This window comes from Pteropus vampyrus, unplaced genomic scaffold (assembly GCF_000151845.1).
Source record: "Pteropus vampyrus isolate Shadow unplaced genomic scaffold, Pvam_2.0 Scaffold10, whole genome shotgun sequence".
NCBI classification, from domain to species: Eukaryota; Metazoa; Chordata; class Mammalia; order Chiroptera; family Pteropodidae; genus Pteropus; species Pteropus vampyrus.
The window spans coordinates 12,688,627-12,702,736 of record NW_011888791.1 but is presented as its reverse complement, the minus strand read 5'-3'; the positions used below and the strand labels follow the sequence as shown (position 1 = coordinate 12,702,736).

Sequence of the window (14,110 nt, the reverse complement as noted above, 5' to 3'; positions counted from 1 at the left end):
TCACTAAAGAAAAAAGAGAAAGGACACAAATAAACAAAATCAGGGATGAAAGAGGGGAAATTACGACAGACACTGAAGAAATACAAAGGATCATACAAGAATACTATGAAAAAGTATATAACACCAAATTTAATAATCTAGAAGAAATGGACCAGTATTTAGATAAATATGATCTTCTTAGACTGAATCAAGAAGAACTGGAAAATCTAAATAGACTGATCAGCAGTATGGAAATTGAAACAATCACCAAAAACCTACCAAAAAGTAAAAGTCCAGGACCAAATGGCTTCACCAGTGAATTCTACCAAACATTTAGAGAAAATTTAATACCTATTCTCCTCAAACTCTTCCAAAAAATTGAAGAGAAGGTATTACTTCCCAACTCATTCTACGAGGCCGATATTACTCTGATACCAAAACCTGGTAAGGATAACACGCAAAAAAGAAAACTATAGACCAATATCTCTAATGAACACAGATTGCAAAATTCCTAAATAAGATACTAGTGAATAGAATACAGCAACATATTAAAAAGATTATACACCGCGATCAAGCGGGCTTCATCCCAGGGGCACAGGGATGGTTCAACATATGCAAATTCATTAACATGATACACTACATAAACAAATTATAAAATAAGAATCATATGATCATATCAATTAATATAGAAAAAGCCTTTGACAATATACAACATCCATTTATGATCAAAACACTTAAAAAATCAGTATAGAAGGAAAGTACCTTAACATAATAAAGGCCATATATGACAAACCCTCAGCCACCATTATACTTAATGGTGAAAAACTAAAAACCTTCCCTCTAAGATCAGGAACAAGGCGAGACTGTCCACTATCACCACTGTTATTCAATATAACATTGGAGGTCCAAGCAAGTGCAATCAGACAAGAGAAAGATATAAAAGGCATCCAAATAGAAAACGAAGAAATCCCTAAAGACTCCACAAGAACACTACTAGAAACAATAAGCAAATACAGTAAAGTTTCTGGATACAAAATCGTTCAAAAATCCATAACATTCCTATATTCTAACAACAAAGTATCAGAAAAAGGAGTGAGAAAAATAATTCCTTTTGCAATTTTAATAAAAAGAATAAAATACCTAGGAATAAATCTAACAAAATATGTGAAAGACCTATATAATGAAAACTATAAGACTCTGTTAAAAGAAATCGAAGAAGATACAAAGAAATGGAAAGATGTTCCGTATTCTTGGATTGGAAGAATCAACATAGTTAAAATGAACTTATTACCTAAAGCATTATACAGATTTAATGCAATCCCCATCAAAATCTCATTGGCATTTTTTAAAGAAATAGAACAAAAAATTATCAGATTTGTATGGAAGCACAAAAGACCCCAAATTGCCAAAGCCATCCTGAGAAAAAAGAATGAGGCTGGAGGCATCACTCTGCCCAACTTCAAATTATACAGCATCACTCTGCCCAACTTCAAATTTGACAGTAATCAAAACGGCATGGTATTGGCAGCAAAACAGACACATAGACCAGTGGAACAGAATCGAGAGTCCAGAAGTAAACTCATATTTATATGGGCAAATAATTTTCGACAAAGAAGCCAAAAACATACAGTGGAGAAAGGAAAGCCTCTTCAATAAGTGGTGCTGGGAAAATTGGAAAACCACCTGCAGAACAATGAAACTAGACTGTTGTCTATCGCCACACACCAAAATTAACTCAAAATAGATTAAGGACCTAAATATAAGACCTGAAACAATAAAATGCATAGAAGAAACTACAGGAACGAAACTCAAGAATCTTGGACTTAAAGAGGATTTTATGAATTTGACCTCAAAGGCAAGGGAAGGAAAAGCAAAAATCAGTGAATGAGACTACATCAAACTAAAAAGCTTCTGCTCAGCAAAAGAAATGATCAACAAGGTAAAGAGACAGCCATCCAAATGGGAAAATATATTTTCAAGCAACGCCTCCCATTAGGGCCTAATATCCAAAATATACAAAGAACTCAAAGAACTCAGTAACAACAAAAAAACAAACGATCCAATCAAAAATGGGCAGAGGACCTGAACAGACACTTCTCCCTAGAAGACATACAAATGGCCAACAACACATGAAAAGATGCTCAACATCACTAGCAATTAGGAAAATGCAAATCAAAACTACAATGAGATATCATCTCACACCTGTTAGAATAGCTATCATCAACAGGACAAGTAATAACAAAGGCTAGATAGGATGTGGAGAAATAGGAACCCTCATACACTGCTGGTGGGACTGCAAATTGGTACAGCTACTGTGGAAAACAGTATGAAGTTCCTCAAAAAAACTAAGAATTGATCTATCATATGATCCAGCAATCCCTCTACTGGTATTTACCCCAAAGAACTGAAAATCCATATCTGAAAATATATTTGCACACCGACATTCGTAGCAGCATTATTCACAGTGGCCAGACATGGAAGCAAGCAAAGTGTCCTACAATAGATGATTGGCTAAAGAGGCTGTGGCACATATATATAATGGAATATTACTCAGCCATAAGAAGAGATGAAATACTGCCATTTGCAACAACATGGATGGACCTTGAAATAATCATAGTAAGTGAAATAAGCCAGACAGAAAAAGTTGAAAATCACATGACATCACTTATATGTGAGATGTAAACCCAAAAGCAACAAATGAACTGGACAAACAGAGACTCATGGACATGGATAATGGACTAGTGGTTACCAGAGGGGAGAGAGTGAGGTTTAATTTCTTCAATTAAAAAAATTAAAAAAAGAAAGTAATGAAAACTTACGTAGGAATAAATTTATTAGGAAAGAGAATAGCAGAAGGAATAATAGATACAGGAAGTAGTTATCTAAGGGGAAAAAAACAAAACAAAACAAGAAAGACCAGACTTTGCAAACCTAATAAAAGTGTCCATTTAAATCATGAGAAAGTATATGCTTAATTATAGGTTGACAAATTAAAAAAAAAGATCATACACAATATGATTATGAATTAAGTCTGTTCTACTACAGTCTGAATTTTACTTCCATTAATTTTTTTTTTAATCACATGATATAGTATCAGAAACCAGAGATCTGGCTAATTGTATAAGCAGTAAAATTCAGTTCACCCAGGCAGTCAATAAAGAATAGTGACTTCCTAATTTAGTCCAGGTGGCCCTACCTGGACTGTGCTATCTTCTTACCTCCCTCTTCTGACAGGAAAGGAAAGGAAAGGTCAGACTGTCACACAGGCTGCTTCCTCAAGAACAAAGTAAAGTACCATCTCATGTTGCACAGAGAAAGAAGAGCAGAGACAGGGCCTGGTGTTGGTCAGCCTGAGGCAGCCTGCCCTCAGGAGGTAGGAATGGGTGATCCAGGCATTCCCTTCTTGAAAAGTTCCCAGTGACTCTGAGCGCATAGCTCACAGACACTGCCCACCCTCTTTCCATTCTTCCTGCCTCCAGCAGAGGACAGGGATGGGTTCAACACAGAGACACTACTGACCAGTTCCATCTTCATTGCGGAAAAGAAAGAAGATCAATCATTTAAGTTGCTTCATGTCATCTAAACAAAGAAGTATTTGACTGATGGAGCATGTGCCTAGGCTCCTACCTCAACATTCTTAAAATAGGAACAAAGTGACAATTTGATGATGGCTACATGATTTAAATCACTCTCTAATTATATGCCTTTTTATAAAAAGAATATAACTTTTTGCATTTTAAAAAATAAAGATGACTGTGTAGCTTTCATCTACAAAACCATCTCTGCTTCTCACACCCATCCCTTTGCTGGCTGTGGGCTCTCTGATGAAGCTGACTGTGACAGATACAGCCCGCTCTAAAGGAACAGCCCTCTTTTTCAAGGAATGAGTGATTTTGCTGTAAGTGTTTAAATACCATGCTCAAAATTAAACATCAAAATATGGTTTTGTGTCTTTGAAAGCGTCTTTTGTTTTGTAGTTTCTGCTAAAAAGAAAAATGCCCCAAATTTTTTTTGGCAATCCTTGACTAACAGAGACAACATTACAGAAAAATGTATTACTGGTAGGGACTATTCAAAATAATACAGATAACGTGTGGCCAGTTTTGTTCTACTTTTATTTATTCATTAACAATAGTGAATACTTTCCTGTACGTGTTGAATTCCTGTTTCTAGAAATATTATTCAGTAGTAGAGAATCCACAGGGGAAAAATGTGAGTTGTTGCACTGTGTGTCTTTTCTGAAAGCATAAAAAAGACTCTGTCATTCTGTTTCACAGAAGAGGCAATAGGAAAATCATCAGGCCAGGGTGAGCTTGCTGAGATTGGTGATGAATTTAAACATAGGCTACCAGGCTGCTGTGAAGCGATGGGGAAATGAACTCCAGGATTGTTCCTTATCCCTTTACCCACCTTTGTAGTCTGGTCACTTTCTTATTAGACTGTCATATTAACTTCTTAGTGGCAGATGGTCCTTAAGTGACACATACTTCTGCTATGGGCCTATTGCTGTGTGGTGCTCCCCTCTCATAGCTAGCTTGGTCCCATCTGTCCAGATAGGTGTTTGTAAACACAACTCTGATGATATCGTGCAGAGTATGTTCCAGGAAGTGCTCCCTTTAATCCCTGGCCAAACCAGCCTTTTACCACTGGCATGGATTAGAGATCATTTGAGGATCACCATAGGCTCCAACTGGAAAAACCACATTAATAACAATTCTGACAGATGCTGAGTTTGAGCTCCTGATAATTACTATTCCACCAAAGCAACTGAGACTCAGGAGTGCAATTAAAAAGAAACAATCATCCACATATAATGACTTCCACATTGCACGATATTAGTAAATAACTATTATTAGCTACTAAAGTACGTACTACCCATTTTTCCAGAGCCCTTTCTTGGCCAAGAAATTTAAGACCAAGAGTGATCAATGGATGAGTCATCAGCATGAAAACTTTTGATATAGGACATGCAAATAGAAATTATCCAGAATGATTTAAATGTAAGGAATTACTACAGATGATGGATTACACTGATGTGAAAGTTTTTCTTGCAAGAGGCCCAATTTTTTTTCCTTTGCATCTACATCTGTGGGTTAGAATAAAAAGATATTATCCATGGGATGCCTTGGAAAAATTTTTTTAAAATAAGCGTTGGGTAATTTTCCAGGTACTGCACTAGGCATTGGGGATATAACAATTAAAAAATATATAGCCCCTATTCTTAACAAACTTACAGTTTTAGAAGGAGGAAGAGATAAGAACACAAGAAAATCATAACACTGTGTGATACATAGGGTAATCAAAGTGTGCACCTGGTACCTGGTAGCATAAGGGAGTGTAGCTTGCAGGAGAGAATTAAGACGAGGGAAGAAAATCAGTCTGGTTAAGAATTTGCCTTTCTAATTTAAGACTTTTTATTCTCCCCTTCTTGGAAGTCATCTTTAGTTTCTTATATCTAGAAATGTTCCTATCACAGTGGCATAGGAAAAAATAGCAACCAAAGAAGGGTGGACTGGAGGACCAGTAACTGCAATGGTGAAAACAAGCTTATCCTAAGCTCTTCAAGGCTTTAGATTCATTAGATTTAGATTTTTTTTAAAAAAAAGTTTTTAAACAAAATATGAAAGTTGTTTAACTTATAGGCAGGCCATGTTCCTTACACATTATAACGATCCCATGCCTACATTAGCGTTCCTGATTTATTAGGAAATGTTTACATTAATTGAGGTCTGAGAGGAAGGCAGATACCTAACTAGGCTCCTGCTCTTAAAATAATTTAAAAACAGCTATAACACCATCATATGTTGTTTAGCCCAGAAATGTTGCTTGATTGTTTTGCTTGATTGTTTTGTTTGTCCATGGATTAGTTCACAGATACAATGTTAAGAAATACAGGACCGAAAAAATTTGATAACACTGCATGGCTCATATCCTTCTCAATCTCTCTTTGTATTGAAGTAAAATTAGCATGACATAAAATTCATAATTTTAACCATTTTTAAAGTGTACTATTTGGTGGTTTTTAGTACATTCACAATGTTGTATAATCACCACCATTGTCTAATTCTGGAATATTTTCATAACCTGAAAAAGAAACCCCATACTAATTAAGCAGTCATTCCTCACTTCCTCCCCCGCTCAGCCCCTGCCAACCTCTAATCTGCTTTGTCTCTACAGATTTGCCTGTTCTGAAGATTTTATGTAAGTAATATCATGCAATATGTGTCCAGGCATCTTTCACTTTGCAAATGTTTTCAAGGTTCATCTATGTTGTAGTATGTGTTGGTATCTCATTCTTTTTTGTGAATGAATAATTTACTACATTTTGTTTACTCATTCATCAATTGATGGATATTTGGGTTGTTCAACTTTTTGGCTATTATGAATAGTGCTGCTATGAACATTCACGTACAAGTTTTTTTGTTCAAACACCTGTTTTGAATTTGGGTGAATAAATACCTAGGAGTGGAATTGCTGGGTCATAAAGCAATTCCACTTTTAACTTTTTAAGGAATCATCGAACATCTAAAGCTGCTGCATTGTTTTTTATTCCCACCAACAACATATAAGAGTTCTAATTTCCGTATGTTCACCAACATTTGTTATTTTTCTTTAATAAATATTACAGCTGGGTGTAAAGTGGAATCTTATTGTAAATCTTTTTTCATGGATAAATAATTCATCCTAGAAACCACTTCAGAAACAAAAAAAGCATGTTTATTTAAAGTCTTAAGTTTTCTTCTTTTGATTATTAGGCTACCACTAAATTGAGGACATATCCCTAAGATGAGCTGCAAAGTGAACATATGTGAGTCTAAACAACTGAGTTGTGTTTTACTGCCTCCCATCACCCACTCTCCCTACAGAAACCATGATCGATCCCCCCTCCCCAAGTGTCTATATGATGACCGTTGAAATGACAGCCCCTGAGGAATAGCTGTGTGTCTTTAGTCAGTGATTGGCAAAGAGGCATCTGAACCATTATGAGGCTTGGCTAGTAAAAAAAGCTCTTCTGGAAGGGGTGACATTTTTTAAAACCCAATAAACATTTTTCCCTCCATATGTGCTGTATTTTTTAAGGAAAATGAAATACAACTAACTATCAATTCCACATTCCACTTTAGATAAATTTGTTTAGATAAAGCAATGAGTTATGAAGTTTCAAATTCCTTCCTAACATATTTCTCATTAATAATTCAGTGTCCATTGCACATATTCCTATGAGAGTCTGTCATCATTTATTTTTATCTCTGATTGCTATTATCAACACGCTACAAAAGTTATCCTTTTCCTTGCAGGAGCACTTAGTTTTGAGAATTAAAACACATTTATGAAACGATTTTCCAGATAAAACGGGGAGCAATAGGAATTATACTTTTTTTTTTTTTTTTTCAATTTCTGCATCCATTTCTACATTCCAAACCGTCTGGTACAAATAGCCTCCATGAGGAGTTTAGTTTCTGTTTAAGTTTTCGTCTCCTTTGTGTAAACTGATGGGAGGGAAAGCTGAGACTCAGTACAGTGGGTACCACCGGTTCAGAGGAAGAAGGAACTAACAAGAAACTGGAGACAAAGCTAAAGGCTTGAAAAAGGCCCAGCACTAGGCTGCTGCTGGTCAGTCTTCCCAAGAACCTTTCGGATAAAGAATTGAATGGATCTTGAAACTGAATAGGGGAGTTAGTGATTCTTTCTTGGACTGGAATAATTGGAAAGCTAAGGGAGCCTAGACTAGGGCTAGTGGAAAGTTCCAGAGGTCGTTAAAAATCATGGTAACTGAATGTATGTTTTTTGTTGTTGTTGTTGTTTTTACACAGAAACCATCCAATTCCCAAGTGAGCTTTAGACTTGCTTACATCGATTTCTGTGTCTTAAAGGTTTAGGCACGTAAATTAGAGATGAGTCTCACGTCCACGGGCTCCAGAAAAGGCTGAAATCCTAGTGTTTCATGGAAAGACTCGAAGTCACTCTGCTATTCCTGAAGTTGATTACAGGTCTGATCACTTGCATTGTTGGCCCAGCGTGGGCTTAGAAGAGCTGTCATCCCGGCTAGCCCAGGCCTTTACACTCTCCTCCTCCAGGGTCCGCCAACTCTCCCGGGTACAAAGTACAGCAGGGACGCGGGCGGAGCCTTTCCTAGCGGCGCAGCCGTATCTTTCCCCAGTGAACACCTAGATGGATTTCCAATACGGTGCCTGGCACATTCGGGAGGGAGCCTCAGGCTCCTTCCGTGCTGCCAGCCGCACATCCTCCTTTCTGTAGTCGATATTCCTCAGGGAGACGTAGGGGGCTCTGGGCACTACAAGCTTTAATAAGATTTCGCAGTGGTTTACCCAGGCCCCTGAACACTCCCGCCTGCGAAGAGCTGCCTGCGGTGATGTAACGCAGAAGCCCCTAACGCACGATTGTTGTCCCTCTTCCTTCTAAGGCTCGCGGCTTAGGGTCAGTTTCCGTGACTACAAGAGTATCTGTGTGGGAGCCTGTGCTGGGGTCCGGCCCAAAGAAAGGAGTTGGAACGCGCAAAAAAACGTCACTGCGCTACCAGGCTGCACAGGCACTTTGCACGGGCCACCTACGCGTGGGTCTGGAGGTAGTGCGCCCTAGGTAAGTAAGACCGGGAGCTTCCGCGGCGGGTCTGAGAAGCAGGGCAAGCAGAGTCGGGAGGTCGGGGTTTAGGGCTCCGGAGGGTTGGACCGAAGTGGAGTTGAGGTCCCTCGGGTGAGTAGCAGCAGAGGGAAACTGAGAATGAACTCCAGACATCTATGCCTGGGGTCGGCTTCAGTCGTTGCCTTGGACAGGAACTGGGCGGAATGGGACAGAATCTGGGCGGAATGGGACAGAATCTACACCTTTAGTTTCCACCCATCCTCCAGGAAGGCGGAGAAACTCCCCAGATCCGCCCGAGGGATTGGTAAAGGGTGCTGCAGGAGAGCCCTGGAAGCAGCTGCTCGAGTTGACTGGAGCGCAGGACTGGGAAGGGAAAAAAAAAAGGGGGCGAGGGGTGATAAGCCTCCTCCTGTATTGCCTGCCTTCCTCTTTTTCTCCCCCACCCCCTTCCTTTTCGTAGCTGCTGACGCGCTGGTGGTGCCTATTAATCATTCACCAGCTCAGAGCCGCGCCAGTTAATGGCTGTGCGGCGCGGGGCTCCAGCCTCTCGGCCTCCCCTCTCCACGCTCACTTGTGCCCAGGCGCCCCGGAGCTGCAAGCGGCTTCGCGCAGGCAGCGGTTGGGCTATGCGCCCCGCCGCGGCTACCCGCAGAAGCTGTGCGCTACTCCTAGGCGCTCGGCGGCAGTGAGCTGTGGGCAGGCGGCCAGGGTGCAGAGTGAGGGCGCAAGCGGCGGGGGTGCGAAGAGAGCGCCCCAGCCCCGGCAGCCCCACCAGCCAAGATGTTCGCCAATGGCACCGCCTCCTCTCCCTCCTCTCCTAGCCCCAGCCCGGGCAGCTGTGGCGAAGGCGGCGGCAGCAGGGGCCCAGGGGCCAGCGCCGCGGACGGCATGGAGGAGCCGGGGCGAAATGCGTCCCAGAATGGGACCCTGAGCGAGGGCCAGGGCAGCGCCATCCTCATCTCTTTCATCTACTCCGTGGTGTGCCTAGTGGGGCTGTGTGGGAACTCCATGGTCATCTACGTGATCTTGCGCTACGCCAAGATGAAGACGGCCACCAACATCTACATCCTCAACCTGGCCATTGCCGACGAGCTGCTCATGCTTAGTGTGCCCTTCTTAGTCACCTCCACGTTGCTTCGCCACTGGCCCTTCGGGGCGCTGCTCTGCCGCCTCGTGCTCAGTGTGGACGCAGTCAACATGTTCACCAGCATCTACTGTCTGACTGTGCTTAGCGTCGACCGATACGTGGCGGTGGTGCACCCCATCAAGGCAGCACGCTACCGCCGGCCCACCGTGGCCAAGGTGGTGAATCTGGGGGTGTGGGTGTTGTCCTTGCTCGTCATTCTGCCCATCGTGGTCTTCTCGCGCACTGCAGCCAACAGTGACGGCACGGTGGCCTGCAACATGCTCATGCCCGAGCCCGCCCAGCGCTGGCTGGTGGGCTTCGTGTTGTACACATTTCTTATGGGTTTTCTGCTGCCCGTCGGGGCCATCTGCTTGTGCTACGTGCTCATCATCGCGAAAATGCGCATGGTAGCCCTCAAGGCCGGTTGGCAGCAGCGCAAGCGCTCAGAGCGCAAGATCACCCTAATGGTGATGATGGTGGTGATGGTATTTGTTATCTGCTGGATGCCTTTTTATGTAGTGCAGCTGGTAAATGTGTTTGCAGAGCAGGACGACGCCACGGTGAGCCAGCTGTCGGTCATCCTCGGCTACGCCAACAGCTGCGCCAACCCCATTCTCTATGGCTTCCTTTCGGACAACTTCAAGCGCTCTTTCCAGCGCATCCTGTGCCTCAGCTGGATGGACAACGCCGCGGAAGAGCCGGTGGACTACTACGCCACCGCCCTCAAGAGCCGCGCCTATAGCGTGGAGGATTTTCAACCTGAGAACCTGGAGTCGGGTGGCGTCTTCCGTAACGGCACCTGCACGTCCCGGCTCACGACTCTCTGAGCCGGGACCACTCAGGAGCCCCGCGCAAAGGGTGGGGGAAGATAAGGAGAAAGGGAGTCTGAGTACGAGAGGTGAAATTATCATGGGGGTCAGGGTGCAGTGGGGCAAAGTGGGGCTAGGATACAGGGAGCTTCGCGTGGAGCCCCGGAGAAAGTGCGCGACAAAGGTGGAATTGGGCAAGTTTTGCTTATAAACTAGGAAGGTTTTCGGACCTCTTTCTCCTGTCTCTTACTTTCACTCCTCCCTCCACTGCGCTTGTACTTCTGCACCCCTCTGTGTTCCCCACTCTGTAATTCGATCTATCCTTCCGCCCCTCCTGCTGGTGCAGATACTGAACTCATTAACGTTGCCATCTCGGCCTGACCCTCAGCTGCGCCAGCCGTTATTTCTGTTTGTTTAAGCTGAGCCACGGTTATCGCCACGAGTTTTCTTCGGGGCGAGTCCCCAGCTGGCCCTCAGCCCCGCCCCGCCGCGTCCCTCTGCTCGCCAGATTCTGCCTGGTGCCTCTAGCGGAGTCTCGAGAACTACTGCTCTCCCTTTACAAATCCCTACTTCAAGGGAAGTACGACTTTAGAATGAACTGGGCAGCTGGTCTTTTCTCTTACTATCAGAGGAGGAAGTGTCCTTCTCCGAGCCCCTCAACCACTCCCACTCCACCCAGAGCGGAGCCAGGTGCTTAGTAAAATTGGTCCCGCGCTTCGAACCTTAGGCATTCTGCAGTCCCCATCCAAACCCCCCTTTAGAGCAAAAAGGAGCTGAGAACAAGGACCGAGAGGGTTCTTTGAAGGTTCTGGGGTTTGGGGGGTTGTAATGGAAGCTGCCCTCCAGTCCGGCGCACAGCCGTCGTTTTTGGTTTCAAAGACCATCACTCCCGGAATGCTGGTCTGCTTTAGGCCACGCGGGACACGGCGCACTTTCCCAGGGGGCCTTCCCGGAGCGTGGCTACAGCTATACTGTTTCTCCCTCACCCAAGCTTCTGAAGGTGCATATCTAAGAGTAACAACAGAATCAGTTTCCTGCTCCGGTTTATCTCGAAGACCAGGCACGGGACTGGGACTTCAGGTGGTGCCTTCAGAGCCTTGGCCAATCTCGACTGCGTTGCTGTCACCTGCAGGCTAGAGAGGGGGCCTGTCGGACACTTGAGGGTTGCTGCATTTCAAGCGGTGGTGCCTAATAAGTTATTTTCTTGGTTAACATATTTATTTATTTATTTGTACTGTTTGAAAACGTGTCTCTGCTTTCCTTTTCTCTACTTGCCTAGCCCAAGGCTCCCCCGCCCACCACACTTGGGATGGGGGGGGTGCTCTCTCCCCAAGGCCCTCCCAAAAGCTCTTCTTATTCCTGGATTCTCTTTTCTTATTCTTTCCTCTAGGCTTTCTATTTTTGCTTGTCTTATAATTATGAGTTAGCTCCCTCTACTGCAGAGTGGGAAGCCCTGAACTCCTAGCTTTCAACTTCACCCTATATATGATTTGAATATATAATACATATTCACATGTTATATATGTTTGTTTATATTGCTCCATTGTCATGAGTCCATGAAACATTTCCCAAATATAGCCACTAACAGTGACAGGTATGAGGCTGGTCAAAATGCTTTCAGATAAGGGGGAGTCAAGCAGCACTCAAACCTGGAACTGAAAAACTTGTTTCCGACAGACTTTACTCAGTGCTGAGGATGTCCCTGCTTATGTCTCTGCTTCCTCTCGTGTCCAGCATAGGTGATTCTAACATAGAATCTAGTTCATATCATCATTCTTTTGAAGACATTGAAAGTAGAGTAATTTGTGTCTATGTTTAATCTTACCAACTACATTGGAAACCTGAGCAGGGCAAAGGACCAATAATTTTACTTCTTCGTATTTCCAGTATTGCTCGATTATGCTGGCTTGTACATAGTAGGCGCTAACTACATTTTTTGTTGGTTGATTGCTTAAGTGAGCCAGAGTGTATAACAATGATCCTTTGGGAGATAGTCAATCTGGGGCTCTCAGGTTCTCTCACAATGGTTGAAATCACTATGGAAAAAGATGTTTGTGTATATTTGCTTCAAGAACATTGTGCTTTCCTGAAAGCAGTAACTAAGAGTTAAAATGTTTCTAATGTGTAGTTTAAACTAATGAACCAAAATATGCTTTTGGTCATAAATCAGAAAGTTTAGTTTTGTCCCTTAATAATAATATGTTATTACTCCTTTGGAAAATAGCTTTTTAATGGTTACAGTGAAATTTACAAATCAAAATCTTGATTATTAACCTCTTAAGAGGATACAAATCTAGTGCTCTTCACCTGTTACCATTGTAATATTAACTAAATAAACAAATGTATTATGTTGTTGCAAGCTGTCTGACTTCAGCATTTGAATTTTACTGTTTCAACAGATTACTTAAAGCCACACGCACATTGGCTTGGTTGTTTTATATTTCATTTAGATTTTAAAAAGAAAAGTTTCCAATTACCTTTGGAAATTTTACCAAAATTAAGGTTACACTTTGAATTATCTCTTAAAAAGGAAAACTCCATTAGCAAAGAGAGGAGGGAAAAACAACTTTGAGTAATTGTGAATAAGAAGCAGTGCACTGGGTTGTACTCTCTATGGTTTGCTGTCGCTATCAAGCTAAATGATATTTCAATCATTTTAAATTACTGTATGCCTTCATTTATGACCTCATACTTTGTTATGGGAGCTAAATAACTGCTAACTTACATCCCAGGGAAAGATAATAGAAGGGGGAGAGAGAGAGAGAGAGAGAGAGAGAGAGAGAACCTAAAGGTGTTACTGAGGGCAATGGGTAAAAGAAATATAAAAATCAGATTTCAACATAAAAGATATATTTATGCTTTGTTCAAAATAGCCATTTTCATCCCTAGAAGAATTTTTAAGAAATTACTAGAAGAGTATTTTTTAAATAGACATAAAAAACAGTTTATTTTCACAGCAAAACGAATGGAAAGAAGCGTTTTCCAAGCAGCAATAGCAGTGAGTACAGAACCAGGCATGGGGTGGGGGGGTGTGTGCTTCAGGGACCTTCAAATGCCCTGTAACTCTAGGCTTTATAATTCTGTACATTACCTCAAGATGAATAAAGATAAGTGGCCTTTTGTCTTATTATTTTTAAAAGCTATAGCAAGGTGGCAAATTGAACTCATAGATGTGCAGAAAAAACATTTTGTTATTTTGGTTTTAACTAATCTAAACATTATTCCAAGCCCCTTTCAAACTGGCTGGGAGAAAAAAAATTAAATAAATATTCAAACATCCACTTAAGCTGATAATTTAAGTAGCCATTTTCAGAAAGTTTCAAGATTTTATATAAATAAGTTTAGACAGTCTCTTGGCTGGCTTCCTCTTCCTCTTTTTGCATCCCTAAAATCACTTTAGAGTAGAGAAGAAGAGGTTTTATCCATCCTAGTGCAGGAGGGGATGAGGTGGGGTCCTTGGGAGAGGGACCCTCTCTGCTCTTTGCTCTCTGAGAACAGGTCATTTGTACACCCGGATGATTCCCAGCTGCAGTTTGTTGAAATCTGTAGCTTCTGGAGCTTGTGTTCTGATCTTTCAGCTTCATGAAGGCTA

The 14,110-nt window shown here is 42.2% G+C and overlaps 1 protein-coding gene across 1 annotated transcript; it reads left to right on the top strand.

The window, feature by feature from the left end:
- The first annotated feature begins 8,981 nt into the window (after window positions 1-8,981).
- SSTR1 (somatostatin receptor 1) lies at window positions 8,982-12,877 on the top strand. Its single transcript, XM_011376429.2, has one exon. It carries the CDS (start codon window positions 9,364-9,366, stop codon window positions 10,534-10,536), a length of 1,173 nt encoding a protein of 390 aa, XP_011374731.1. The 5' UTR covers window positions 8,982-9,363; the 3' UTR covers window positions 10,537-12,877.
- The last annotated feature ends 1,233 nt before the right edge of the window (window positions 12,878-14,110 follow it).